Source organism: Musca domestica, unplaced genomic scaffold (genome assembly GCF_030504385.1).
Source record: "Musca domestica strain aabys unplaced genomic scaffold, Musca_domestica.polishedcontigs.V.1.1 42, whole genome shotgun sequence".
Classification (NCBI taxonomy): domain Eukaryota; kingdom Metazoa; phylum Arthropoda; class Insecta; order Diptera; family Muscidae; genus Musca; species Musca domestica.
Window position 1 is genome coordinate 4,489,459 of NW_026712329.1, and position 27,990 is coordinate 4,517,448.

At 35.4% G+C, this 27,990-nt stretch overlaps 1 protein-coding gene across 3 annotated transcripts; it reads left to right on the forward strand.

Moving 5' to 3' along the window:
- The first annotated feature begins 366 nt into the window (after positions 1–366).
- LOC101898196 (ras-related C3 botulinum toxin substrate 1) lies at positions 367–26,459 on the forward strand. 3 transcript variants are annotated; one of them, XM_005183108.4, is made up of 5 exons: positions 367–772; positions 23,509–23,624; positions 23,715–23,947; positions 25,250–25,410; positions 25,487–26,459. In XM_005183108.4, the coding sequence occupies exons 2-5, from the start codon at positions 23,509–23,511 to the stop codon at positions 25,562–25,564; spliced, it is 588 nt and encodes a 195-aa protein (XP_005183165.1). In that variant the 5' UTR covers positions 367–772; the 3' UTR covers positions 25,565–26,459. The 3 variants fall into 3 exon arrangements, with proteins under 3 accessions (XP_005183165.1, XP_058983023.1, XP_058983022.1); XM_059127040.1 differs by lacking the exon at positions 367–772 and adding an exon at positions 19,807–19,827; XM_059127039.1 differs by lacking the exon at positions 367–772 and adding an exon at positions 23,306–23,338.
- The last annotated feature ends 1,531 nt before the right edge of the window (positions 26,460–27,990 follow it).

A 27,990-nucleotide genomic window follows, 5' to 3' on the forward strand; every position in this document is an offset into this window, starting at 1 on the left:
TTCCACCCAATTTGCAAATCGGGTTAACACTCTATGTAATGTAAACACGGCTAAAATGCAGGAACGCCATGCAATTGATAAAAGGAACTAAACACAGCCAATATAACTTTTTTGCAAACTTTTAAACTTAAATTAAAACAATATGGTTATTGTTACGCATACAGGTTTATAGTAGTTCAAAATACATTGCATATTAATCATATTAAATTTTGTATATCATAAATATATTATTACTAATCTTTGCATTAATGCTATTTAGAGATATATAGGTCGACATATGGGTAATTCGATTTTGATGAGAGAAATAAAATATCGACCGCAAAGTTATCGATTAGTCAATAATCGACCTAAGTATACCTAAGTTGAAGCAGTTTGGAAAGAAAATAGTGAAAAGTGTGGAGAATATAGAATCTGTTTTCAATGGGGGAAGAAAAAGTGAATCAAATTGTGCAAACTGAAAAGTGTTAATATTGAAAGAATAATAAAATTTAAACAAATCGCTTCAATAAAATATTAAATTTTATTATTAATCTAATAAAATACCAGAAATTCCTAAGTGAAAAAAGTGATAAAGTGCAGAGAAATTACAAGAAGGAAATTCAGTTGCAATTCATTGTAGTCAAAAAAGAAAAAAAAAACAAAGAGGATTAACAATCAACGACCGAGCGACGACACCAACTATATACAACGACGACGTCTGCGGCGGCGACGACGGGGAACAACACATACACTCGCTTTCAACAAAAAACCCACTTTATACAAAAAAGGAAAGGTAATTTCACCGAGATTTTGCGAATAATTTAAGACATTTTTTGGAGGTGACTTAATAGGCAGCTCTCCCTTCTCCACCCGCTTTCTGAGAATGCATTGTGTGAGGGTGGGCATATAATTGGCAAATTTTTATTAAGAAATACCCATTAACGGCACTGTTTGTCATTAGAGCCTGTCTGATTGCAACAATGGTGGCGGCAACCTCCGCCCAAAATAACACTGCAGGCAGTAACGTTGATGGAGGAGGCAGAATATAATGCAGTGGCGGCAGCAGTAACTGAACTAGAATAAGAACAAAAAATATACAACAACAAACAAACTAAAGTGCAAAGGAAAAATGATACAAAAAAACAACAACAAATTCATGCAACAACATGGAACCGCACACAATCTAGCCGTGCTGTAGCAACTAGACAGAGAGCCAAACACGATAGCAGTAGTACACACAAATATGAGACGTGCGACTAAACAACAAACGACTGCCTGTCTGACTGACTGCCCGTCAGTTCGTTCTCCCGTCTGCCCGCCTTCTATTCATCCACTATATTCAAGTTATTAGTTAGGTTGACATAATGCGGGTTGTGGGTAGTACACATTTTTTGGATTTTGTTTTTGTTGTTTTTTCCTCCTCATTTGAGTCTTTCTCCCCCTTTTGTTTTGTCCAGTGATTTGTTGCTGTTGTTTTCTTCGTTTATTAAGTAACAAAAATTTGAAAATTTTTTGCTTTAAACAAACAGTTTGTAGATTCCCGGTCTTTGTGATATCTTCCACTCTTCTGTTTGTCGTTGTTATTTTGTACGACAGAAATGTGTGAATCTTCTATTATCCATAATTGTTTTTGTACATTTTTGGAAGCAAAATATGGGAAATAAATTATTTGACAAATTATACACACCGTTGTGCGCTAAACCGTATAAATACGTGCTTAACACAACGTTTTTGAGAACAAAGATATAAATCTCGAGCAAATACATACCTATTCAGAATAGGTAAATGAAAATTATCATTAACGTTTTTTTTTTCTTTTGGGAGTTCCAATATTTACTCTGTGTTTTTTTAAAATATATTTGACAGCAACTCCTTCGTGATAAGGATTGCACTTTACCAATAAATTGTATTCCTCTTTAGAGATAATAACTGGCAGACCATTAAACATGTAGAGCAAATACCTATTCTACTTCTTTTATTTATTTGGAACTGATTTTCCCTTGATAACTCAAACTTCTCGTATTAGTTGGCTGCACATATATCTTACTGAGACCCCACTTCGCACAGAAGTATATAAAGATATTTGTTTATTTAATAAGAGCTTTTTTAAATACTGACCATATTTCTCACATACAAGGTGTGAGTAATTAGTAAATTTTAGTTAAAAGATGTGCAACTACGCAGTGTCCGGCACTGCTTCTCTTGAAGACCTTTGGTTCATTGTGTTCATCCTAGCAAGAAGAATTAGAGATAGGATAGGTATATGGAAGAAATATAAGCAAAAGAAAAATAAAGTTGTATAGAGGTGTTTTACCGGGATAATTTTCCAAGTCTGGTGATACTTTTAGCTAAATGGGGAGATAATGAGGTCTATGTCTGAGAACAATTTTTAGGTTTCTGTCTTCCAACTACGTAATATTTTTGTCTTTTCTTTATCCTTGCATAGTCCACAGCAGTCAGGACCACTGTTAACCCATTTTAAGATTAGATATCTTATACAACATTGATCAGTCAATATGTCTATCGTGGTTCGTACTTCTAATCTGTTGATAGAAGGAAATTGAAAGGTGTGATACAGGCCCGCACACTACGATGCATCTCCTCATCTGCCCTACCAAATATTCCCCATTAAATGATTTATCTATGTCCGAATTAACCCGGTGAGATGTAAACTAAAACACTATGTCCAGATATACGCCGAAACTATAAAAACATGACTGCAGAGTTAAGTAGATACATTGAAAAACTCTAATTACAAAGTATTGACTTGTGTGACATTGACATTAGGAGTTTGCCACGAGTTAGTAGCATGGTCAGATACTAATAACCAACTTGACATACACGTTTGAAAATTTACTGGTCTTTTTCCTATAGAGATATTAAAAAAAGAAAATCATTAGAAGATTTACAATTGCGCTTTTCCAGAACCAGAATCTTCTAGTTTTGCATTCTGGAACAGATTAATTCTTATTCGAATTCGGGTTTACCATGTTGTGAGAGGTCTTTTACATATTTAATATAGTTATATGAAAAACCAGCAAAGACGTTATGACATTAATTTCGTTTTATGACCAAAATAATTTACCGGAAAATCCCTTAAATGTTGAATTTTCCTTATAATGTGTGTCCAATGCCCAATGAGAAACATAAATGTCAAACTATAGCTAATTTGTTTGGAAATTGTGGAAGAAAATTTATCAAATATCGGAGGTACATATGGGATAGATTCCATAATGTGAATTGACATTAAATATTTTTGCGAAGAGTTAAAATACCAAACATCTTAGGAAAAAATTATAACCACTTTCTAAATATAGAGTTTATACATCCCTTGAACCGTAGAAACTGTGCCTCTACACACAGTATTTTTAAAAATTAAATGATCGATTATCAGATTGTCATTAATATCTTACATCCGGTTGGATTTTCTAAAGGCAGGCATTTTGGAAGCTGTTAGTATAAAAGTGATTTGTCGAACGACCTCGTGGTAGTATCGACTGTTTGATTTCATCTTATCCAAAAATCAGACTAGACCTCTATAAGTTAAAAAGGAATATAATTGTGATATGCAATCCATGTAATTCAGTAGAGTGCAATAATAATTTTTCCTCCTTGATGTTTCTTACACGGGTTTCACTTTCTTACTGTGCTCTTATCAGGAAGCCGGAACTAAAGCACTCTGCATAATATTAAATATATACCACTTATCACCTTGGGCTTAAAATCCAAACACTCTCGACCAGGGACTGTAAAAACTACAAAGTTTATTGTCAAATTGTTGCCAAAAATAGTCTTCATGGGCCTTGTTGTAAGGTAGCAACAAAACTTAGGTGATTTGACTCTAGTGTAATTCCTGTATCAAATATCGATACGATGTTTTGTCTTCTAATTTTTTTTTGTACTTTTTGAATATGACATTTCACTTTTTTCAATTACTTTTTCCAAATTTAAAATATTTACATAATTTAAATTAAAATGATTTACTGAAATTATTTAGTTTTGTTTACATTATTTGGCACAGTCTGACGCTAGCATTTCCTTTAAAACTAATTTCTATGTGGTTATTTTTGAATTGTTTTTTTTTTTTTTACTCAATAAAAATTTTTCCCTGAAGATGGATGTCGAGACAGTCGAAATATTGGAAAATAAAAATCAAAATTATCAAAATAAAACATTGATGTTTTCAATTGACCTTAAGCCAAAATAAAGTTATTAAGAATTAACATTTTAAGTTAAAGTTAAGTTACAATTTTAAGAAACTATATGTGCCGTAGATTTTCAATGTAGGAATACTATTTAGTAATTTTAGCCCACACATGACGGATAAAAATTCGCTTCCCAAGCCTGCATGAATCCAACTTTTATCCTCCATATGTGGGCTATATCAAACAGAATTCAGGCTTAAATAGGGTCCATATAAAAGGCTTAAATAGGGTCCATATACAATTTTACATTTTCTTCAACAATTATTGAACAACAGAAATGATTTTTTCACTAACCTAGAACGAATAATTTTTCGTAGGAACATCGTTTGGCTTTTATTTAAAAACAGTTCTGGGAAATATCCAATTAAAATATTTGATATAGTTCTATAGGATGATGGATTCATTTTTTATTGAAAGTATTTTAAAAATATTCTTAATAAGATTTATTTATTGATGTATGTCTACATTTATTTCATAATTTTGTAGTTTCTCCTTAATTATCTGATTGCTGAATTCATCACTCCACTACGGCTAAATAAAATCAAGAAAAAATCAAAAAACAAGAAGGGGAGGACATGCAATGCCGGTCAGTCAGCCCATCAACATCATGATTGGATTGTAAATCATGTGAATCATTGTATATATAATCGATGGCTGCGTCTGTGTCTGCTGCGTCTGTGGCTAATAATATATTATGTATTTTTTATGCAGATGCCATTTCCAATAAAATGAATACGTGTGTAATATTTTTTCCAAAATGCACTCAACATTATCAACGAGCCATGGCAGCAGGCATATCTGTTGTTGGTTTCCAATGGCCCAATATGGCATGTGATGTTCCTCTCAAAAAAATTTCCATTTCGGCTGCATTGATATACTGTAGTTTTTTACCTTCTTCTACCTCCCTCTGCTCTTTCTTCTTCTTTACTTTATTAATTTGCCAACACGAATATTTGAAAATTTACTTTATTTGGCTATAGCTGTAAATTTAATATGAAGAAGCAGAAACAGAAAAATCCACTCATCTTATCGCATGGCAATTCTTTTAAGATTCGCTGCCTTAGATGTTGTAGCCTTTTTCATCTTTATTTATTTCCAGCAATAGTTGATTTGAAATTGCCGGCAATTTGTGTGTGTGCGTGTATGTCTAATGAATCTAATGGCAACCGATGCCACTTGATGCTTTGCAATATGTCTATGACATAAAGTGTTCGAGGGGTTAAGCTGCTTTCCACCCTCCTTCAAAAAAGTCAAACATACTGAATGATTTCTCTTAATATTAATTGGATTGTTTGGGAAAGGGGGAAACTAGAAAAATATTTAACTTGGTTGGGTTTTCAACTGCACAGTGTCCCAATTATGGCAAATGTGTGTTAGAATAGATTTAATGTATTGGGAAAATTTCGGATGAAGGCGCCCTTTTGGAAAACAGATGTCGAAGAAAGTCATCCAAAGATCCTAGAGCAGTAAAAATCTGTTTTGTGCCCATTTTTTTAGTTGAATGGTCAATGCAGAAAAAAAGGGTGTAGTATACAGTTATCAATATTTCGCACACCTCTCTCGGATGTTTTAAATTTATAGTAGGATTCTTTAACAAGAATCTGTAGTCTAGGGTAGGTTCCTGATTTTTTGATTCTCCTGTCAAATTTTTGTGGGTATACTCTAGGTTTTTTCCTAGATTATGTGAGGTTAATGTTCCTAGTTTTCAATATCATTTTAATAGTCATTCTTTTTTTCTACTTTTCTGGACCTTTTTCCAAATTTATATTTTAATAAAAACAGCCGTTGATTATGGAATAAACGCATAAGCTAGATGTGTTAGGAATTCAACACTACACATATATTCCTACAACAGGATTCCATAGCATCATCACAAAATCATCTGCATAATTAACGATATCTACGCCGTTATAATGGTCTGAAACACTTACTATTGGCTATCCAATATTTAAACCTCATTGAAGGCTAATAAGCCAAACAACTTTTTGGTATCCATTGGCTTTGGTACGTGATGCTCCTGTTGAATCCTCGACTGATGTTTGTTGGTAAAATATGCAACGCTGTCTTGCAACCATCCGTTCCAGAACCCAAGTTGATGTTCAGCTGCCCAGAAGTTATGGGAGGAGTAATATTGCTACAAGGTTTTTAGACACTAACTATTGCTTGGGTGGGCGATGGATGAATTTTACGAGACACTCGACTTCCTGCTTATCTAGCTATCGCAACATTACCATTGAGTTTTTATCCTGCCCCAAAGTTTTGGATTAGGTGGAATTTACAACACCACGCCTGATAAACTCTTTTGAAATCTTTTCGTACATCGTAGCATTCATGTCGCGCTGATGTTCCAGACGAATTGACGATAAAAACAAGTCAAAAAGTAGTAAGTTCGGCCGGGCCGAACTTTGAATACCCTCCACCATTCGGAACGAATTTGGAAATTTTCAGAAAATAAAATCATTACAACATTCTGTTAAAATTTTAAAAATACCAAACATAGGCATTGTTTGTCATAAGCTATTACCATATTCAAATTCGTAACTTGAAATAAACGGTGAATAATGTTGCTAAAATCATCAAAATATCGTATATAGGGAGGTACCGTTATATCGGAGCTGTACGAAGGCCTGGACCTACATAGACAATTTTCTGTCACAGGCTGTAGCATCCATTACGAATTTCAAATACTACACCTCAAACAATTTCGGTGGGTATTGTACCTAAAATCGTCAAAATACCGAATATAGGGATGTACTGATATATGGGCCCTATACGAAGACCTGAACCAGCGTAGATAATTTTCTGTCTTAGGGTGTAGTATTCAATTCGAAATTCAAATACCAAATTTGAAACAATTCCGGTGAATAATGTCGCAACAATCATCAAAATACCGAATATAGGGGGGTACCGTTATATAGGGGCTATACGAAGATGTGGACCTGCACAGACAATTTTCTGTCTTAGGGTGAAGTATCCAAATCGAACTTTAAATACCAAATTTGAAACAATTCCAGTGAATAATGTCGCTAAATTCATTAAAATACCGAATATCGGGAGGTACCGTTATATGGAGGCTATATGAAGATGTGGACTTGCACAGACAATTTTCTGTCTTAGGGTGTAGTATCCATTTCGAACTTTAAATACCAAATTTGAAACAATTCCGGTGAATAATGTCGTTAAAATCATTAAAATACCGAAAATCGGGAGGTACCGTTATATGGGGGCTATATGAAAACGTGGACCTACATGGCCCATTTACGAACTTAACCTGCCTACTGGAATACTAAACATGTGTGCAAAATTTTAGCCATCTATCTCAATTCATTCGAAAGATAGCGTGATTACAACAGACAGACGGACAGACAGACAGACAGACAGACAGACAGACGGACATGGCTAAATCGTCTTAGAATTTTACGCTGATCAAGAATATATATACTTTGTTGGGTCTGACATGAGTATTTCGAGGAGTTACAAACGGAATGACAAAGTTAAGACACCCTCCATAGAATGGTGGAGGGTATAACAAATTAGAATGTTCACGATGAAAACAAATTAGAATGTTTTAGTTGCATTTCTGTATTGGTTAAGATTTTTATTTTTTTTTTTCGAATATTTTTAATTTTTATGGAAGATACCAGAAGTAGGGGATCAATTTTTTCCATCTTTGGACTATACCAGTATTGACAGAAAATATTGGACTACGCAAAATTTGATAAATATTAGTGATTTTTTTTTTCATATTTTATAAGAGTTATGTTTATACCACAATTTCCGCAACTTGTGGGGAGGTACCCGAAGTAGAGCGCCGACATTGTCCATATTTCAACCTGAACTACTACCCCTTTTAAAAATATGGCCACGTGTGAAGTTAGAACGAAGTCTAATGCTCAATCCGTTTTCCGTAAATCAATCTGAGGCAGGCAAAAATTAAGCTCATATATTTTATAAGTACTCATCGAAAGTTTTTGAATGCAATAATGTTTTTTCTTCTATTGCTCAAAGCGTCTGTAAGCATGTTACGGGCACATTCCATTTACAATAAATTTGCAAAATATGACTGTGTGAAAAACAGTCTTAAATTTTACATTGCTTCCCCACTTTAGTCATCTTGTTTTTTTAATACATTTCACCCAAAGATAACAACCCCAACTTAATAGGGAAGTTATTAATTTCGGTCGGCCAAAATTTGTATAATATGCACTGTGTAATGCTCACAGCAGCAACGTCTTGAGTGGATGTCAAGTATTTGTGCTTCTTTGCCGGCCGGCACACTTCATTATGTATCTTCCCTTCAATTTGTTGATATAGCAGTCTTAGCAAATGATTTAGGAGAGATATGAAATAAATTTCCATCGCCATGATCTAATGGCTGATGCCATCGTTTAAAATTTCTTTGTGTCCCCAATAACAATGCATGTATAATGTGTGAGTGTAAATTTATGTGTGTTCAGCATTGATTCTGACATTGTTTTCTTTTCGTTTCATTTTCCGTTTTTGTTTTCCAATTCTTGTGTATTTGGGAAATTCCCATTTATTTACAATTCTTCGAAATCCAATGCAAGTCATGATCTTTTCCAACCTCAACAAATATGAGGTTTTGTGTGCTGTCCTTGGTGATCTAGTTTCTAGTTTCCCCCCCAAGAAAATTGTTTCCATTTTGCAAAAATAAATGGGTGTGAAGATAAATTGGAAAGTTAAATTGGATGTTAACAGACACAGTTACTTAACAGAGCTCTGTTAAGGACTTAACAGAGCTTTGTTAAAGACTGAGTAAAAAAGAAAATTTTGAAAAATATAATTATTTGTTAATTATTATATTAAAATTTATTACTTCGGTAATAAAATAGCTTGAATACAAATTAAATAAATACTATGCAGCACCAACTATAGAACAAACCGTTTCAGACACCCAAATTGGGTCATATCTTTATTATGATGTAAAAAAACGGAATGGATCACTGTGCAAAGCCTATAAAACCTGCGCGGATCAAACTAGGCTTAAATGAAAGGTCTCTCCGAGCACTTTCAGCCCATATATAGGTTATAGTCCAAAACCGTTTCAGAGACCCAAATTGGACCCATCCTTAATAATAATAAGGTCCTAACAGATTGAACCACTGTGCAAAGCCTATAAAACCTGCGCGGATCAAACTAGGCTTAAATGAAAGGTCTCTCCGAGCACTTTCAGCCCATATATAGGTTATAGTCCAAAACCGTTTCAGAGACCCAAATTGGACCCATCCTTAATAATAATAAGGTCCTAACAGATTGAACCAATGTGCAAAGCCTATAAAACCTGCGCGGATCAAACTAGGCTTAAATGAAAGGTCTCTCCGAGCACTTTCAGCCCATATATAGGTTATAGTCCAAAACCGTTTCAGAGACCCAAATTGGACCCATCCTTAATAATAATAAGGTCCTAACAGATTGAACCACTGTGCAAAGCCTATAAAACCTGCGCGGATCAAACTAGGCTTAAATGAAAGGTCTCTCCGAGCACTTTCAGCCCATATATAGGTTATAGTCCAAAACCGTTTCAGAGACCCAAATTGGACCCATCCTTAATAATAATAAGGTCCTAACAGATTGAACCACTGTGCAAAGCCTATAAAACCTGCTTAAATGAAAGGTCTCTCCGAGCACTTTCAGCCCATATATAGGTTATAGTCCAAAACCGTTTCAGAGACCCAAATTGGACCCATCCTTAATAATAATAAGGTCCTAACAGATTGAACCACTGTGCAAAGCCTATAAAACCTGCGCGGATCAAACTAGGCTTAAATGAAAGGTCTCTCCGAGCACTTTTAGCCCATATATAGGTTATAGTCCAAAACCGTTTCAGAGACCCAAATTGGACCCATCCTTAATAATAATAAGGTCCTAACAGATTGAACCACTGTGCAAAGCCTATAAAACCTGCGCGGATCAAACTAGGCTTAAATGAAAGGTCTCTCCGAGCACTTTCAGCCCATATATAGGTTATAGTCCAAAACCGTTTCAGAGACCCAAATTGGACCCATCCTTAATAATAATAAGGTCCTAACAGATTGAACCACTGTGCAAAGCCTATAAAACCTGCGCGGATCAAACTAGGCTTAAATAAAAGGTCTCTCCGAGCACTTTCAGCCCATATATAGGTTATAGTCCAAAACCGTTTCAGAGACCCAAATTGGACCCATCTTTAATAATAATAAGGTCCTAACAGATTGAACCACTGTGCAAAGCCTATAAAACCTGCGCGGATCATACTAGGCTTAAATGAAAGGTCTCTCCGAACACTTTCAGCCCATATATAGGTTATAGTCCAAAACCGTTTCAGAGACCCAAATTGGACCCATCCTTAATAATAATAAGGTCCTAACAGATTGAACCAATGTGCAAAGCCTATAAAACCTGCGCGGATCAAACTAGGCTTAAATGAAAGGTCTCTCCGAGCACTTTCAGCCCATATATAGGTTATAGTCCAAAACCGTTTTAGAGACCCAAATTGGACCCATCCTTAATAATAATAAGGTCCTAGCAGATTGAACCACTGTGCAAAGCCTATAAAACCTGCGCGGATCGACCTTAAAAAATTCCATGGGACATACACATGCATGCTTCACCAATATTTTTCTTCAACATTTCCTCTTTTATGTTTTATCGCTAAAGTTTTTATTTTATTTTTAATTTCTTTAAATGTTTTACGTCTAAAAAAGTAATAAAACAAAATTCCCGTACCGGGATTCGAACCTACGACCCAACAGATTTCTGCGGAGCCACTCAACCGACTCGGCCACTGCACCAGTGTGCAGGCGTTGGCTTAAAGTTATTAACAGTGCCGAACAGTATGAGATCATTTTTGCTGTTGTCAACGTTGATAATCAAAATAAAATTGGTAACGGACATTTTATTGATTAAAGAACCTCTCATGCAGTGGGTTGCATATTAGCGTAGGTAGGAGGTAGATTATTTTTACTATACTTATTTATACTAATAAATGTACGTTAATTTTTTTATTTGTATATATTCAAAAATTTTTATTTATATTTATTTTTTCCATTATAGTTATATATTTTTATTTTAATAATTCCGTATTTATATTTATTATTATATATATCTTTATTCCAAAAAATATTTTATTTATTATATTTTATTATAAATATGTTAAAATGTTGTATTAAAACTAATTCCTTTTTATACTTATTTATATTGTTGTTAAATAGAAACATTTTTTTATTTTGAAATACCCACATCACGATATTTCACACATTCACATCAGTTCATATTTTTTATTCAATTGCATTTATGTGAAGTAACCTATCTGAAAAGCAAAATTCCAAAGAATGTGAACCGTTACATTTCGCACGTACCATTGTTGTTGTTTGTCTTAATGTACGTTTTTTTTTCTGACGAATAACTCTTGTTTATGTTTTCACAAAAAATACTACACAACTTAAGTTCACCATCGTCGTGATCTTGTGGTAGCTTAAGTGGTAAAGTTGTTTAGTTTCATGCCTTGCGTCGCGAGTTCGAATCCCGCGGAAGGCGTGTTTTTCTATTTTTAAAAATATGTTTTTTTTTGCATTTAATTTTTATTAAGAATTTTTTACAGAATAAATGTAATTTATGTAAGTATCTGTTATTAAAGTTTATATGTTGGAGCCATAAGTAATTGATTTTAAATTCAAAATTTCAGGAAGACTTCAAATATTTATATATATAATAAACAACCACCAAATTATACAAGCAGCAATCGAACACCAAGAGTGGACAAATAATTTTTAAAAATTGTAAACATATTTAAGGCAATCATTAAGTCTAATATTCTGTAAGGCCATATTATACATTTATACATATCTATTATAAATTGGCTTACAGCTATATTGATCATTTTACAATTTGTAGGTGTTCTACATTATATTAATGTAATTTTTGATGTAGAAAAACATTTTTGGGGTAAAAAGTATAAAACTTTCCTTCGACAGGATTTGAACCCAGGCCGAATGTTTCGTACGCCAGCGCGCTAACTGCTGAGCCACTCGACATACATCGCAAGTTGCGACTATGGCAAAAACGAATAATGAAAATCTCACTAAGCATTGATGTGCAAAACTGTCCAAAAATTGCGTTTGGCGGCACTTGTTAAATGCGTATTCTCTTCTCTCTCTCTTCGTCAGCGACTTCTTCATTTCATTGTTTCTAAGTGAATTCTACGACGGTTTTTGTACGCCTACTGAGATACAAACACTGTCTCTCTTCTTCCATCTCGCTCTCTCGAGCACACTTTACCCGAAGAACAACAATCAATCAGAAAAAGGCATTTGTGTGGGTAGCACAGTCCTACGTTGCTTTTATACTATTAGGCGCCCTTTAATGTTTTCCCTATGTTATTCACATTCCGATGTGTTTCATTCCTCTATTCCAAATGTTTTTGTGTTATTAATAAGTTACGGAACACTACATTCTTCTTTTCGGGGGAAAATGAGATTATGCAATTGTTGTCATCGCAAATTGTAAAGTGTGCTCGAGAGAGCGAGATGGAAGAAGAGAGACAGTGTTTGTATCTCAGTAGGCGTACAAAAACCGTCGTAGAATTCACTTAGAAACAATGAAATGAAGAAGTCGCTGACGAAGAGAGAGAGAAGAGAATACGCATTTAACAAGTGCCGCCAAACGCAATTTTTGGACAGTTTTGCACATCAATGCTTAGTGAGATTTTCATTATTCGTTTTTGCCATAGTCGCAACTTGCGATGTATGTCGAGTGGCTCAGCAGTTAGCGCGCTGGCGTACGAAACATTCGGCCTGGGTTCAAATCCTGTCGAAAGAAAGTTTTATACTTTTTACCCCAAAAATGTTTTTCTACATCAAAAATTACATTAATATAATGTAGAACACCTACAAATTGTAAAATGATCAATATAGCTGTAAGCCAATTTATAATAGATATGTATAAATGTATAATATGGCCTTACAGAATATTAGACTTAATGATTGCCTTAAATATGTTTACAATTTTTAAAAATTATTTGTCCACTCTTGGTGTTCGATTGCTGCTTGTATAATTTGGTGGTTGTTTATTATATATATAAATATTTGAAGTCTTCCTGAAATTTTGAATTTAAAATCAATTACTTATGGCTCCAACATATAAACTTTAATAACAGATACTTACATAAATTACATTTATTCTGTAAAAAATTCTTAATAAAAATTAAATGCAAAAAAAAAAACATATTTTTAAAAATAGAAAAACACGCCTTCCGCGGGATTCGAACTCGCGACGCAAGGAATGAAACTAAACAACTTTACCACTTAAGCTACCACAAGATCACGACGATGGTGAACTTAAGTTGTGTAGTATTTTTTGTGAAAACATAAACAAGAGTTATTCGTCAGAAAAAAAAAGTACATTAAGACAAACAACAACAATGGTACGTGCGAAATGTAACGGTTCACATTCTTTGGAATTTTGCTTTTCAGATAGGTTACTTCACATAAATGCAATTGAATAAAAAATATGAACTGATGTGAATGTGTGAAATATCGTGATGTGGGTATTTCAAAATAAAAAAATGTTTCTATTTAACAACAATATAAATAAGTATAAAAAGGAATTAGTTTTAATACAACATTTTAACATATTTATAATAAAATATAATAAATAAAATATTTTTTGGAATAAAGATATATATAATAATAAATATAAATACGGAATTATTAAAATAAAAATATATAACTATAATGGAAAAAATAAATATAAATAAAAATTTTTGAATATATACAAATAAAAAAATTAACGTACATTTATTAGTATAAATAAGTATAGTAAAAATAATCTACCTCCTACCTACGCTAATATGCAACCCACTGCATGAGAGGTTCTTTAATCAATAAAATGTCCGTTACCAATTTTATTTTGATTATCAACGTTGACAACAGCAAAAATGATCTCATACTGTTCGGCACTGTTAATAACTTTAAGCCAACGCCTGCACACTGGTGCAGTGGCCGAGTCGGTTGAGTGGCTCCGCAGAAATCTGTTGGGTCGTAGGTTCGAATCCCGGTACGGGAATTTTGTTTTATTACTTTTTTAGACGTAAAACATTTAAAGAAATTAAAAATAAAATAAAAACTTTAGCGATAAAACATAAAAGAGGAAATGTTGAAGAAAAATATTGGTGAAGCATGCATGTGTATGTCCCATGGAATTTTTTAAGGTCGATCCGCGCAGGTTTTATAGGCTCTGCACAGTGGTTCAATCTGTTAGGACCTTATTATTATTAAGGATGGGTCCAATTTGGGTCTCTGAAACGGTTTTGGACTATAACCTATATATGGGCTGAAAGTGCTCGGAGAGACCTTTCATTTAAGCCTAGTTTGATCCGCGCAGGTTTTATAGGCTTTGCACAGTGGTTCAATCTGTTAGGACCTTATTATTATTAAGGATGGGTCCAATTTGGGTCTCTGAAACGGTTTTGGACTATAACCTATATATGGGCTGAAAGTGCTCGGAGAGACCTTTCATTTAAGCCTAGTTTGATCCGCGCAGGTTTTATAGGCTTTGCACAGTGGTTCAATCTGTTAGGACCTTATTATTATTAAGGATGGGTCCAATTTGGGTCTCTGAAACGGTTTTGGACTATAACATATATATGGGCTGAAAGTGCTCGGAGAGACCTTTCATTTAAGCCTAGTTTGATCCGCGCAGGTTTTATAGGCTTTGCACAGTGGTTCAATCTGTTAGGACCTTATTATTATTAAGGATGGGTCCAATTTGGGTCTCTGAAACGGTTTTGGACTATAACCTATATGGGCTGAAAGTGCTCGGAGAGACCTTTCATTTAAGCCTAGTTCGATCCGCGCAGGTTTTATAGGCTTTGCACAGTGGTTCAATCTGTTAGGACCTTATTATTATTAAGGATGGGTCCAATTTGGGTCTCTGAAACGGTTTTGGACTATAACCTATATATGGGCTGAAAGTGCTCGGAGAGACCTTTCATTTAAGCCTAGTTTGATCCGCGCAGGTTTTATAGGCTTTGCACAGTGGTTCAATCTGTTAGGACCTTATTATTATTAAGGATGGGTCCAATTTGGGTCTCTGAAACGGTTTTGGACTATAACCTATATATGGGCTGAAAGTGCTCGGAGAGACCTTTCATTTAAGCCTAGTTTGATCCGCGCAGGTTTTATAGGCTTTGCACAGTGGTTCAATCTGTTAGGACCTTATTATTATTAAGGATGGGTCCAATTTGGGTCTCTGAAACGGTTTTGGACTATAACCTATATATGGGCTGAAAGTGCTCGGAGAGACCTTTCATTTAAGCCTAGTTTGATCCGCGCAGGTTTTATAGGCTTTGCACAGTGGTTCAATCTGTTAGGACCTTATTATTATTAAGGATGGGTCCAATTTGGGTCTCTGAAACGGTTTTGGACTATAACCTATATATGGGCTGAAAGTGCTCGGAGAGACCTTTCATTTAAGCCTAGTTTGATCCGCGCAGGTTTTATAGGCTTTGCACAGTGGTTCAATCTGTTAGGACCTTATTATTATTAAGGATGGGTCCAATTTGGGTCTCTGAAACGGTTTTGGACTATAACATATATATGGGCTGAAAGTGCTCGGAGAGACCTTTCATTTAAGCCTAGTTTGATCCGCGCAGGTTTTATAGGCTTTGCACAGTGGTTCAATCTGTTAGGACCTTATTATTATTAAGGATGGGTCCAATTTGGGTCTCTGAAACGGTTTTGGACTATAACCTATATATGGGCTGAAAGTGCTCGGAGAGACCTTTCATTTAAGCCTAGTTCGATCTGCGCAGGTTTTATAGGCTTTGCACAGTGGTTCAATCTGTAAGGACCTTATTATTATTAAGGATGGGTCCAATTTGGGTCTCTGAAACGGTTTTGGACTATAACCTATATATGGGCTGAAAGTGCTCGGAGAGACCTTTCATTTAAGCCTAGTTTGATCCGCGCAGGTTTTATAGGCTTTGCACAGTGGTTCAATCTGTTAGGACCTTATTATTATTAAGGATGGGTCCAATTTGGGTCTCTGAAACGGTTTTGGACTATAACCTATATATGGGCTGAAAGTGCTCGGAGAGACCTTTCATTTAAGCCTAGTTTGATCCGCGCAGGTTTTATAGGCTTTGCACAGTGGTTCAATCTGTTAGGACCTTATTATTATTAAGGATGGGTCCAATTTGGGTCTCTGAAACGGTTTTGGACTATAACCTATATATGGGCTGAAAGTGCTCGGAGAGACCTTTCATTTAAGCCTAGTTTGATCCGCGCAGGTTTTATAGGCTTTGCACAGTGGTTCAATCTGTTAGGACCTTATTATTATTAAGGATGGGTCCAATTTGGGTCTCTGAAACGGTTTTGGACTATAACCTATATATGGGCTGAAAGTGCTCGGAGAGACCTTTCATTTAAGCCTAGTTCGATCCGCGCAGGTTTTATAGGCTTTGCACAGTGGTTCAATCTGTTAGGACCTTATTATTATTAAGGATGGGTCCAATTTGGGTCTCTGAAACGGTTTTGGACTATAACCTATATATGGGCTGAAAGTGCTCGGAGAGACCTTTCATTTAAGCTTAGTTTGATCCGCGCAGGTTTTATAGGCTTTGCACAGTGGTTCAATCTGTTAGGACCTTATTATTATTAAGGATGGGTCCAATTTGGGTCTCTGAAACGGTTTTGGACTATAACCTATATATGGGCTGAAAGTGCTCGGAGAGACCTTTCATTTAAGCCTAGTTCGATCCGCGCAGGTTTTATAGGCTTTGCACAGTGGTTCAATCTGTTAGGACCTTATTATTATTAAGGATGGGTCCAATTTGGGTCTCTGAAACGGTTTTGGACTATAACCTATATATGGGCTGAAAGTGCTCGGAGAGACCTTTCATTTAAGCCTAGTTTGATCCGCGCAGGTTTTATAGGCTTTGCACAGTGGTTCAATCTGTTAGGACCTTATTATTATTAAGGATGGGTCCAATTTGGGTCTCTGAAACGGTTTTGGACTATAACATATATATGGGCTGAAAGTGCTCGGAGAGACCTTTCATTTAAGCCTAGTTTGATCCGCGCAGGTTTTATAGGCTTTGCACAGTGGTTCAATCTGTTAGGACATTATTATTATTAAGGATGGGTCCAATTTGGGTCTCTGAAACGGTTTTGGACTATAACCTATATATGGGCTGAAAGTGCTCGGAGAGACCTTTCATTTAAGCCTAGTTCGATCCGCGCAGGTTTTATAGGCTTTGCACAGTGGTTCAATCTGTTAGGACCTTATTATTATTAAGGATGGGTCCAATTTGGGTCTCTGAAACGGTTTTGGACTATAACCTATATATGGGCTGAAAGTGCTCGGAGAGACCTTTCATTTAAGCCTAGTTTGATCCGCGCAGGTTTTATAGGCTTTGCACAGTGGTTCAATCTGTTAGGACCTTATTATTATTAAGGATGGGTCCAATTTGGGTCTCTGAAACGGTTTTGGACTATAACCTATATATGGGCTGAAAGTGCTCGGAGAGACCTTTCATTTAAGCCTAGTTTGATCCGCGCAGGTTTTATAGGCTTTGCACAGTGGTTCAATCTGTTAGGACCTTATTATTATTAAGGATGGGTCCAATTTGGGTCTCTGAAACGGTTTTGGACTATAACCTATATATGGGCTGAAAGTGCTCGGAGAGACCTTTCATTTAAGCCTAGTTCGATCCGCGCAGGTTTTATAGGCTTTGCACAGTGGTTCAATCTGTTAGGACCTTATTATTATTAAGGATGGGTCCAATTTGGGTCTCTGAAACGGTTTTGGACTATAACCTATATATGGGCTGAAAGTGCTCGGAGAGACCTTTCATTTAAGCCTAGTTTGATCCGCGCAGGTTTTATAGGCTTTGCACAGTGGTTCAATCTGTTAGGACCTTATTATTATTAAGGATGGGTCCAATTTGGGTCTCTGAAACGGTTTTGGACTATAACCTATATATGGGCTGAAAGTGCTCGGAGAGACCTTTCATTTAAGCCTAGTTTGATCCGCGCAGGTTTTATAGGCTTTGCACAGTGGTTCAATCTGTTAGGACCTTATTATTATTAAGGATGGGTCCAATTTGGGTCTCTGAAACGGTTTTGGACTATAACCTATATATGGGCTGAAAGTGCTCGGAGAGACCTTTCATTTAAGCCTAGTTTGATCCGCGCAGGTTTTATAGGCTTTGCACAGTGGTTCAATCTGTTAGGACCTTATTATTATTAAGGATGGGTCCAATTTGGGTCTCTGAAACGGTTTTGGACTATAACCTATATATGGGCTGAAAGTGCTCGGAGAGACCTTTCATTTAAGCCTAGTTCGATCCGCGCAGGTTTTATAGGCTTTGCACAGTGGTTCAATCTGTTAGGACCTTATTATTATTAAGGATGGGTCCAATTTGGGTCTCTGAAACGGTTTTGGACTATAACCTATATATGGGCTGAAAGTGCTCGGAGAGACCTTTCATTTAAGCTTAGTTTGATCCGCGCAGGTTTTATAGGCTTTGCACAGTGGTTCAATCTGTTAGGACCTTATTATTATTAAGGATGGGTCCAATTTGGGTCTCTGAAACGGTTTTGGACTATAACCTATATATGGGCTGAAAGTGCTCGGAGAGACCTTTCATTTAAGCCTAGTTTGATCCGCGCAGGTTTTATAGGCTTTGCACAGTGGTTCAATCTGTTAGGACCTTATTATTATTAAGGATGGGTCCAATTTGGGTCTCTGAAACGGTTTTGGACTATAACCTATATATGGGCTGAAAGTGCTCGGAGAGACCTTTCATTTAAGCTTAGTTTGATCCGCGCAGGTTTTATAGGCTTTGCACAGTGGTTCAATCTGTTAGGACCTTATTATTATTAAGGATGGGTCCAATTTGGGTCTCTGAAACGGTTTTGGACTATAACCTATATATGGGCTGAAAGTGCTCGGAGAGACCTTTCATTTAAGCCTAGTTTGATCCGCGCAGGTTTTATAGGCTTTGCACAGTGATCCATTCCGTTTTTTTACATCATAATAAAGATATGACCCAATTTGGGTGTCTGATACGGTTTGTTCTATAGTTGGTGCTGCATAGTATTTATTTAACTTGTATTCAAGCTATTTTATTACCGAAGTAATAAATTTTAATATAATAATTAACAAATAATTATATTTTTCAAAATTTTCTTTTTTACTCAGTCTTTAACAAAGCTCTGTTAAGTCCTTAACAGAGCTCTGTTAAGTAACTGTGTCTGTTAACATCCAATTTAACTTTCCAATTTATCTTCACACCCATCAAAAATAACAAATGTCGTCATATATTCAATGTTGTTGTTTTTGTATTCTTCTCAAAAGCTGACAAATTTCATTTGTGTTCTATTTTTAAATTAGTATTTGTCTTCGTTTGATGTTGCCAGTATCTCTTTTGGACATTATTTTTATTTATTCAAAATTTCATTTAATTTAATTTGGTTTCTGGTATTCGACTGATTCTCACATATGTGTCTTGTGTCAGCGATAATGTGTTTCTGTGATGTTTATGATTATTGTGGCACCACTCCTTTGAAATGTCATTTTATTTCTTCTCTTACCGGTTGTGTAACCCCCCTCCCTTGATAGCCAGCCATCCATCCGCCAACCAGTAAGTGTGTGTGTGTGTCGTGTTTATGTTTTTTGGAGCATTGGCGAAACCGTAACTAACGTGATATGATCACCTTTCAGTTTGGTGGTCATTGCACTGTGGCCAGAAATCTTTTTTTTTTTTTAATGTAAACATGAACCATGACCGGAAATAACAACGACTAAATAAAAAGCTTTAATTAATCTAAGAAAATTGAAGTTAAAAAACCTAAAGGGTTTCAAATTTGAAAATTCGAATTGTGTAACTTACCTAGTTAATGTAAGAACTGGATATACCACTACCTAATAAAAGAATTGCAAAGTCGGCCAGTCGACAGATTGCAAAGCGATTGATTTACATCCATATCTTGAAGTTTTGACAACAAAAACTGATTGTTCATGATTCCGCATCGATTTCCATTAACGGTAACTTCCTCATTTTTATAGAAAAAAGGATCGATGCTTCCCAGCCCATAGACCGCACCAAACAGTACATTTGTCGGGAATGCATTTGAAATTCTAGAAAAAATATGTTTCCACAATTTGGAAGCGTTGTCCTGGAGTTAACCTATTCATGAGAATTTGCCAAAAAATATTGAATAGAGATGTCACTTAAAACTGTGAAAACAATTTTCAGACAACAGAGTGGTTCCTATTACAAACAAGTAAAAAAGCTGCAAGTTCGGCCGGGCCGAACTTTGAATACCCTCCACCAATTGGAATGAATTTGGCAATTCCCAAAAACAAAATCCGTTAAAAATTCTGTTATAATCTTAAAAATACCGAATGTAGCTGTTAAATTAGTATCTATACGACGACATGGACCTGCATAGGTAACATTTGTTATAAGCCATCACAATATTCAAGTGCGAATTTAAAAAAAAAAAAAATGGAAATAAAATCATGAAAATACCGAATATCGGGAGTTACCGCTATATGGGGTCTATATGAAGACGTGGACCTGCACAGACAATCTCCTGTCATTGGCTGTAGCATCCATTACGAACATCAAATACTAAATTTGAAACAATTCCTGTGAATAATGTCGCTAAAATGATCAAAATGCAGAATATCGAGAGGTACCGTTATATGAGCGCTATACGGAGACGTGGACCTGCACAGACAATTTTCTGTCTTTGGCTGTAGAATCCATTACGAACTTCAAATACCAAATGTGAAACAATTCCGGTGAATAATGTCGCTAAAATCATCAAAATACCGAATATCGGGAGGTACCGTTATATGGGGGCCATACCAAAACATGGACCTACATGGCCCATTTTCAATACCAAAAGTCCTGCAGACATAACATATATTTCAGTAATATTTTATCAATCTTATTCGCTAAATGTACATGGAATTTTATGCTGATCAAGAATAAATATACTTTGTGGGGTCTTAAATGTGTATTTCGAGGTGTTACAAACGGAATGACAAACTTAATATACCCTCCATATTATGGTGGAGGGTATAAAAATAATAAACATCCGGTACTACCTTATCTGACACATAATAGTCTATACATTTGGAGTTTGTAATGGGTACGATCTCCTTCGACAGAAAATTGTCTATACAGGTCCACGTTTTCTTATAGCATTCCCCAGCTATAAAGAGCTAAAGAGTTGCTTCGCTTGGCCGAAAATGGTGAACTGCCGAATTTGGTTTTCTCCGATGAGAAAACATTCGTTGTCCAGCCGTTTGTAAAGAAACAAAATGATCGTGTTTACTTGCCAAAGAGTTCAACTGAGTCCACCTTCGGTTAGCCACATGAACTCAAGCGCTGGAGATGGTGATGGCGTGGGCCGCCATAACAGCCGATGGTCGCTCTCCGCTCGTATTAATCGACTGTGGCATCAGTATAAATGCTGAATATTTCGCGAAAATATTCTGGAGGGTGTATTAAAGCCTTGGGCACGAAAACATTTTGGCCGCAGACCTTGGACATTCCAACAGGACCCAGAACCATCGCACTCAGCACGCGCCACCCAAGAATGGTTACAAAATGAGGTTCCTCGCTTCATTTCCAGCGCACAATGGCCACCAAAATCTCCTGATACCAATCCATTGGACTATTGTGTCTGGAGAATTTTGGAAAGGTTGGAAAAGATTGGCACTAAAAAATACGAAAGTGTCGATCACCTCAAGCAAACGCTTCGCCGGGACCAAAATACCGCAGAGCAACATTCGAGCAACGTGTGACAGTTTCATTGGTCGTTTGAAGGCCATAATTCGTGTCAAAGTTGACCAATTCCAACAAATCTATACTTATTTTAAAATTTGATGCTATTTCCGCCATTTGTTGCTTTCATTGAATAAAATTAAAAACATGTAAAAAAAAGGTGTAAGATGGCGTTTGACTTTGTTGTAGTTTTTTTAATATCACGCTGTATATCCGATATCTGATTATATATGTACATTAAATTGGGATCAATGTAAAGTCAGGTATACTTTAGCATTACAAATATTCACGATTGAAGATATGTTTTTGGTAGTCTCTCGAGCAAAGCGTACTCGCTCTTATGCAAGTGGCATAGAATATTAGAGTATATTTGATTTATTTTCACATTATTTATTTATATATTGTATATACAGGGTTGCCCATATTCGACGGACCCATGTTTTGTTATGCGACTTGTGTGCGGTGGAGCGCCGTCTTGTTGAAACCAGAACTGCCTCATACGCTTTCGACGAATAATTGTCATCACAAAATTGGTCATCATGTCGCGATAACGCTCCTGATTGATGGTAACAGCATGGGCATTTTTATTTTGGAAGAAAAACGGTCCAATGACCGTTTTCGCACTAACGCCGCACCAAACTGCGAATTTTTCGTCATGAAGAGGCACTTCTTGAATCTCCTGAGAATTTTCAGTGGCGTAAAAACGGCAAGTTTGCTTATTTACGGTCCCATTCTATGTGAAATGGGCTTCATCGGATTTGATAATTTTTCGTATAAACGCTTAATGGTGTTCTAAGAAGGCGCACTTGTCACATTTTTTAATGTTGTAAAAGCACGTTGAGTTTTCACAATTGACTTCTTTTGTTGAATGTAAATTTCAACTATTTCAGAGCGCTTGGGTGGCGTGTTGCCAGATGGGTCCGTCGAATATGGGCAACCCTGTATTCTCTATTAGGTGTGCTGGATCGTATTATAATAGAAAAGATTTCAATACACTTCATTTTAAATATCCACTAAATTATGTTCAAACAAACCAAACCAAATATACCAGTCCTTTGGTTCTCACAAAATCAATTCGATAATACAAAAAAAGAGAGAGAGAGAGAAATCCATAAATTAATTAAAATTTATTAATTCACTTTAATTAGGAAATCATTCTTTGAACAGTACTTCAATTGCGTCAATGCCAAACCTTACAACAATCGCTTAAGTTGTATGGGTCAGCACAAATTCATTTCATTCATACATTGAATTGCAACAAAATTCTAGAAAGAATGGGAAAAAAGAACTGAAACAGCAAACTTTGGTCAACTTGTCATTGGACGACGTTACGTGTATGGCCCGCCGCACATACGTATGTTCTGGCGAACAAAAAGTTTTTTTTTCAAAACTAGTGAAACAATGTCACTAACACTCCAATAGACAATAAACTGTAACGTGAACAATAAGCAGCTATACCACAAACGCTATGACTGTAACATGTCTTCTTACATTGGTTTTGTCTTTTCGTTTTGTTTTTTGCAGATGTCAACAGGAAGGCCCATCAAATGTGTAGTCGTTGGCGATGGCACGGTCGGCAAGACATGCATGTTAATATCATATACCACAGATAGTTTTCCCGGTGAATATGTGCCTACAGTGTAAGTTGTATTGTATTTGCAATTCTTCTTTTTTATTTCAGAATTTTTGAAATAAAAAAATAATGTTTCCTTTTTTCGACTTTATTCTAGTTTCGACAACTATTCAGCACCAATGCAGGTAGACACAATACAGGTATCATTGGGTCTATGGGATACAGCTGGACAAGAGGATTATGATAGACTCCGACCACTCTCATATCCACAAACGGATGTTTTTCTGATATGTTTTTCAGTTGCGAGTCCATCATCATTTGAAAATGTCACCTCCAAATGGTATCCCGAAATAAAACACCACTGCCCAGATGCGCCCATAATATTAGTAGGTATGTATAAAATGAGTAGTAGCTCAAAATTGTCAAAGTCTATAGAATTGCTTTGCACGGAAAATTAAAGATCGCACAGTATTGGTTTGGTTTAAGGATGCTCAGCTACAATCCAAGAGCCTTGGTCAATTATGTTCATCCTTGGTTAGGATAGAGGAAAGATATAGATGGGTTTGTAAAGATATGTTTTAGTAGGTTGGTTTACTGAACCAGTATATTCTTTTAACAAATCTATAGGCGATAATGAGATATACGTCAAAGAAAAATGTTAGGGTTTCTCGTCCTTTGGTCCATTATACTCATCCATGGTTTGGATAGAGAAATGGCATATTTGGTTTTGTAGATAGATACTTTGGTAGATTGAACTGCTAAACCAGAAGATGCTTTAGCATACCTATAGATTATGATGAGATCTATGTCAGAGAAGAATGTTCCCCTAACTACCATATAGACTTTGTCTCCTGTTTGATAGCATGCCCCATCTATATTGTTAATGATCAATGGTCTGCAACTACTTTTTCATGCTAACATAGTCTGCAGTAATCAGGTCATAGATATATTAAGTTCAGACATCTGATAGGGTAGTATCCCGGCAATATGCCTGTCGTGATTCTTAGATTTGACGTACTAATTTGGAGCAGCTTCTTCTTCTCAAAATAGACGGCTACATGGGCTTAGATACGTTGCACCAGGATTTCATGTTAATTCTCCTGCAGGCTTCTTTGTTGAGAGGTTTTTTTAAACAGAAGATCATCAATCGAGCTGAGTATAAATCCATAAATCAATGGAATTGGAACCAGCCCTACCTTGTTCATTAGCCGTCTCAATCTTTGTTATATTGCTATGGCCTGGGACCCAACTTATAAATTACACGTGTAGAGTCTGGCAAAATTTTTTTTCGAAAATCGAGTGAAGCTTATGCTGTGTGGCACGCAACGCCGCCCTGTTGAAACGAGATGTTGCCAATATCACCCTCTTCAATGTTTGTGAACAAAAATTCGTTCAGCATGGCTCGATAACGTAGCGGATACTTCCTGCTCATTTTCTAAGAATAATGACCCATTTATGCCTTCGGGACAGAAATCCGCACCAAACAGTGACTCGTTTAGAGGCATCAGCTATTAATGCAATATTATTCAAGCTTATACAAAACCAAAGAAGATAAAAATAATTATATTTCAAATCAGACATGAGCTATCATCTTTACCTAAGATATTTCGACTTATTGGCATGTCCAGAGTTCGTACATGACCAAAAAATACGGAAAGTGTACTAATTAACATACTTCTCACATCCTTCTAGGTACCAAAATTGATTTACGTGAGGATCGTGAGACTCTTAGTGCATTGGCAGAACAAGGTTTGGCGCCACTAAAACGGGAACAAGGACAAAAATTAGCAAATAAAATAAGAGCTGTTAAATATATGGAATGTTCAGCCCTAACACAAAGAGGCCTAAAACAGGTATGCAAAATGTAATTTCACCTTAAGACACTGAAAAATTAAAATTAATTCCTTCAAATCCTTAACGTTTACACAGGTATTCGAAGAGGCTGTGCGTGCCGTACTAAGACCTGAGCCACAAAAACGACGTCAACGAAAATGTATAGTTATGTAAATATCGAACACGTCATGGTTTATATTTATACAATTTCCTGCAACTCCTGTTCCCAAAAACAAACAAAAAAACTACAATGTCCTGTTTCCAATTCCTCAAAATATATTTTTTATTATGTCGTCATAGTCGAGATCGCGCCATTATCATCAACTTTATCCGGGTTATACGTATATCGTCTCTGTCTCTCAGTCTATCCTACAACTATCTCTATCTATATAAATAATTCTTTTTTATATTTTTTGTATGTATATTTAACAAATGATGAAAAACAATATTATTTTCTATTTAAGAACAAGAAACAAGTGAAACAAATCGAATTAAAGCATAATATTTGAGAACCTAATATTAACAAAACAAAAAAATTGTCCAAATGTCCTTTTAAAAGAAAATTGTCTACATTTATTGTAATTCTAAGAGATAACACAACAAACACAAACAAATTAAATCGAATCAAACCACTAGTTTTTATACCTTTTAAACTATAACAACTAAAAAAAAACAAAGAAACCCTAAGCAGCTAAAACTAGAACTAACTCCTCAAAACACTCTTCCTTCCAAGAAAAGAAAACCTAACTCGAAATATAATTATTGCTAATAAGTTTTTAATTTTTAAATTATAATTTTGTTGATTTTTTCCATCAAAGAAAGTCGTCCTTTGCGCCATTCATAACAGATATAAATCATTGTCATTGCCTAGATTTGATATTTCTCGAGTCATTTTATTTTCCAAAAAACAAGAAATTTATAAAAAAAAATTTGTTTTTTAGTTTGTATTCATTTTAAACATTCTCGAATTTAGTTGAGATTATTATTTTTTAATCTATGTTCTGTGTAATTATTTAGTTGTTGATATAGAACCAAAATATATCTAAATATTATTATTTATAAAAAAGAGTTCCAAAATCATTTCATTTATTATTCCTAACACCAATTTGTGCAGAGCTAATAGTATACATTTGTTTTATTGGAAAATATATGTGTATTTGAGTCTTTAGTCATCCCCCGAAGCTAGTTTCATACCCAATAAAAATGTGGTTTTTTGTAATTGCTGAACATTTTTTTCTTAGCAATTAATGGTTCCGAAGAATTTCAAACAAAGAAGCTTTATGGGTGGATTTCGTGCAATATATAGATCATTAAACGGGAAAGTTCAAAATATTTCTTGCACAGAATTGTATAAACAAAAATTGCCATTATCATACACGTAAACCAGCTTCTCCAACACTTCTAGTGGTGATAAGACCTCAGAGTACTTCTGTGATCGTATTTTATTTTATGGTATTGTTTTTCAGGTCCTTTTGCTATCTAATAGAAGATTTGGCGTTGGGTTTTATAGTGGGTAAAAAACTTTGATATCAGGGTTGGATGGTTAAGGTTGGACCCACTTCCAATTCGTTACTTTTGTAACATTTTGTTTTGACATTTTACACACAGAAATAAATTCAACTGGGAAGCTTTTTTAAATTAAGGATCAGTTTTCTTCAAAGAATACTGAAAAAAACCTTAGTCTGCTCAACCAATCTGTGTTATTTCGAAAACGGCCGCTTTATAGGCCGATGGCCTCACATCGATGGTTGTTATTTAAAATCCGTGCCGAAAGTCGAAAGTGTAAAGGGATTTAGATCCACGTGGATCGGGAAGTCTCCGAGTGTAGTATTTGCAATATAACTTTATAACATGTTCTAAAACTAAGATCCCTGATGACGGAGATTTAAGCATTGAGCAAATAAGTGTGTAACTTTTTGGAGGATACAAACACTATAGAGCTCATTGTCTCCTTTCCTTATTGTAATCCCTTAATATTGATATATAATTTTGCTGTTAACAAATTGGCTTATGTAACAGATTTCAGGTTGTTTTGGAATGTCCATTTATATGGAAATACCCTAGTTAAAAAGCTTGGGATAGCCACATTTAATTAGACATTGACCGAAACCAGCAGAGGTTTCTTGCGGTCTCTAAGAATGGCTTATAGTCTTGTTATCGTCTCCATTAGTAAACCCTTATACAATTAAGGTGTGGTATTATTTTATTAAATCAATGTTTCTAACAGGCATTCGGTCTGATTCCAACTGGAAAACAAATATCAAGTTATAAATTAGGCCAAATGATCTAAGTAAACAGGTGCCAAATAATTTTTTAAAACAGGCTTGGAATAGTGCTAATGGTATCCTCAAAATATCGTCCAAAATACTTGAAATCATTTTTCGAGCACTACTAAATATTCGCCAGATATCTTTCGTGCGGCGCCATTTAGTATTAATAGCCCTTTAACATAACCGTAGAACAAGAGATGATTCCATCGTGAAATGAAGATTATAAGGGGATTGGTATATTTTTAAGCCTTTTATTTTTTCAATGACGGATGTATACAAAGTTCAGATCGGAGACGCCTTTTATTATTTGATTTTTTTTAATTGCAATCC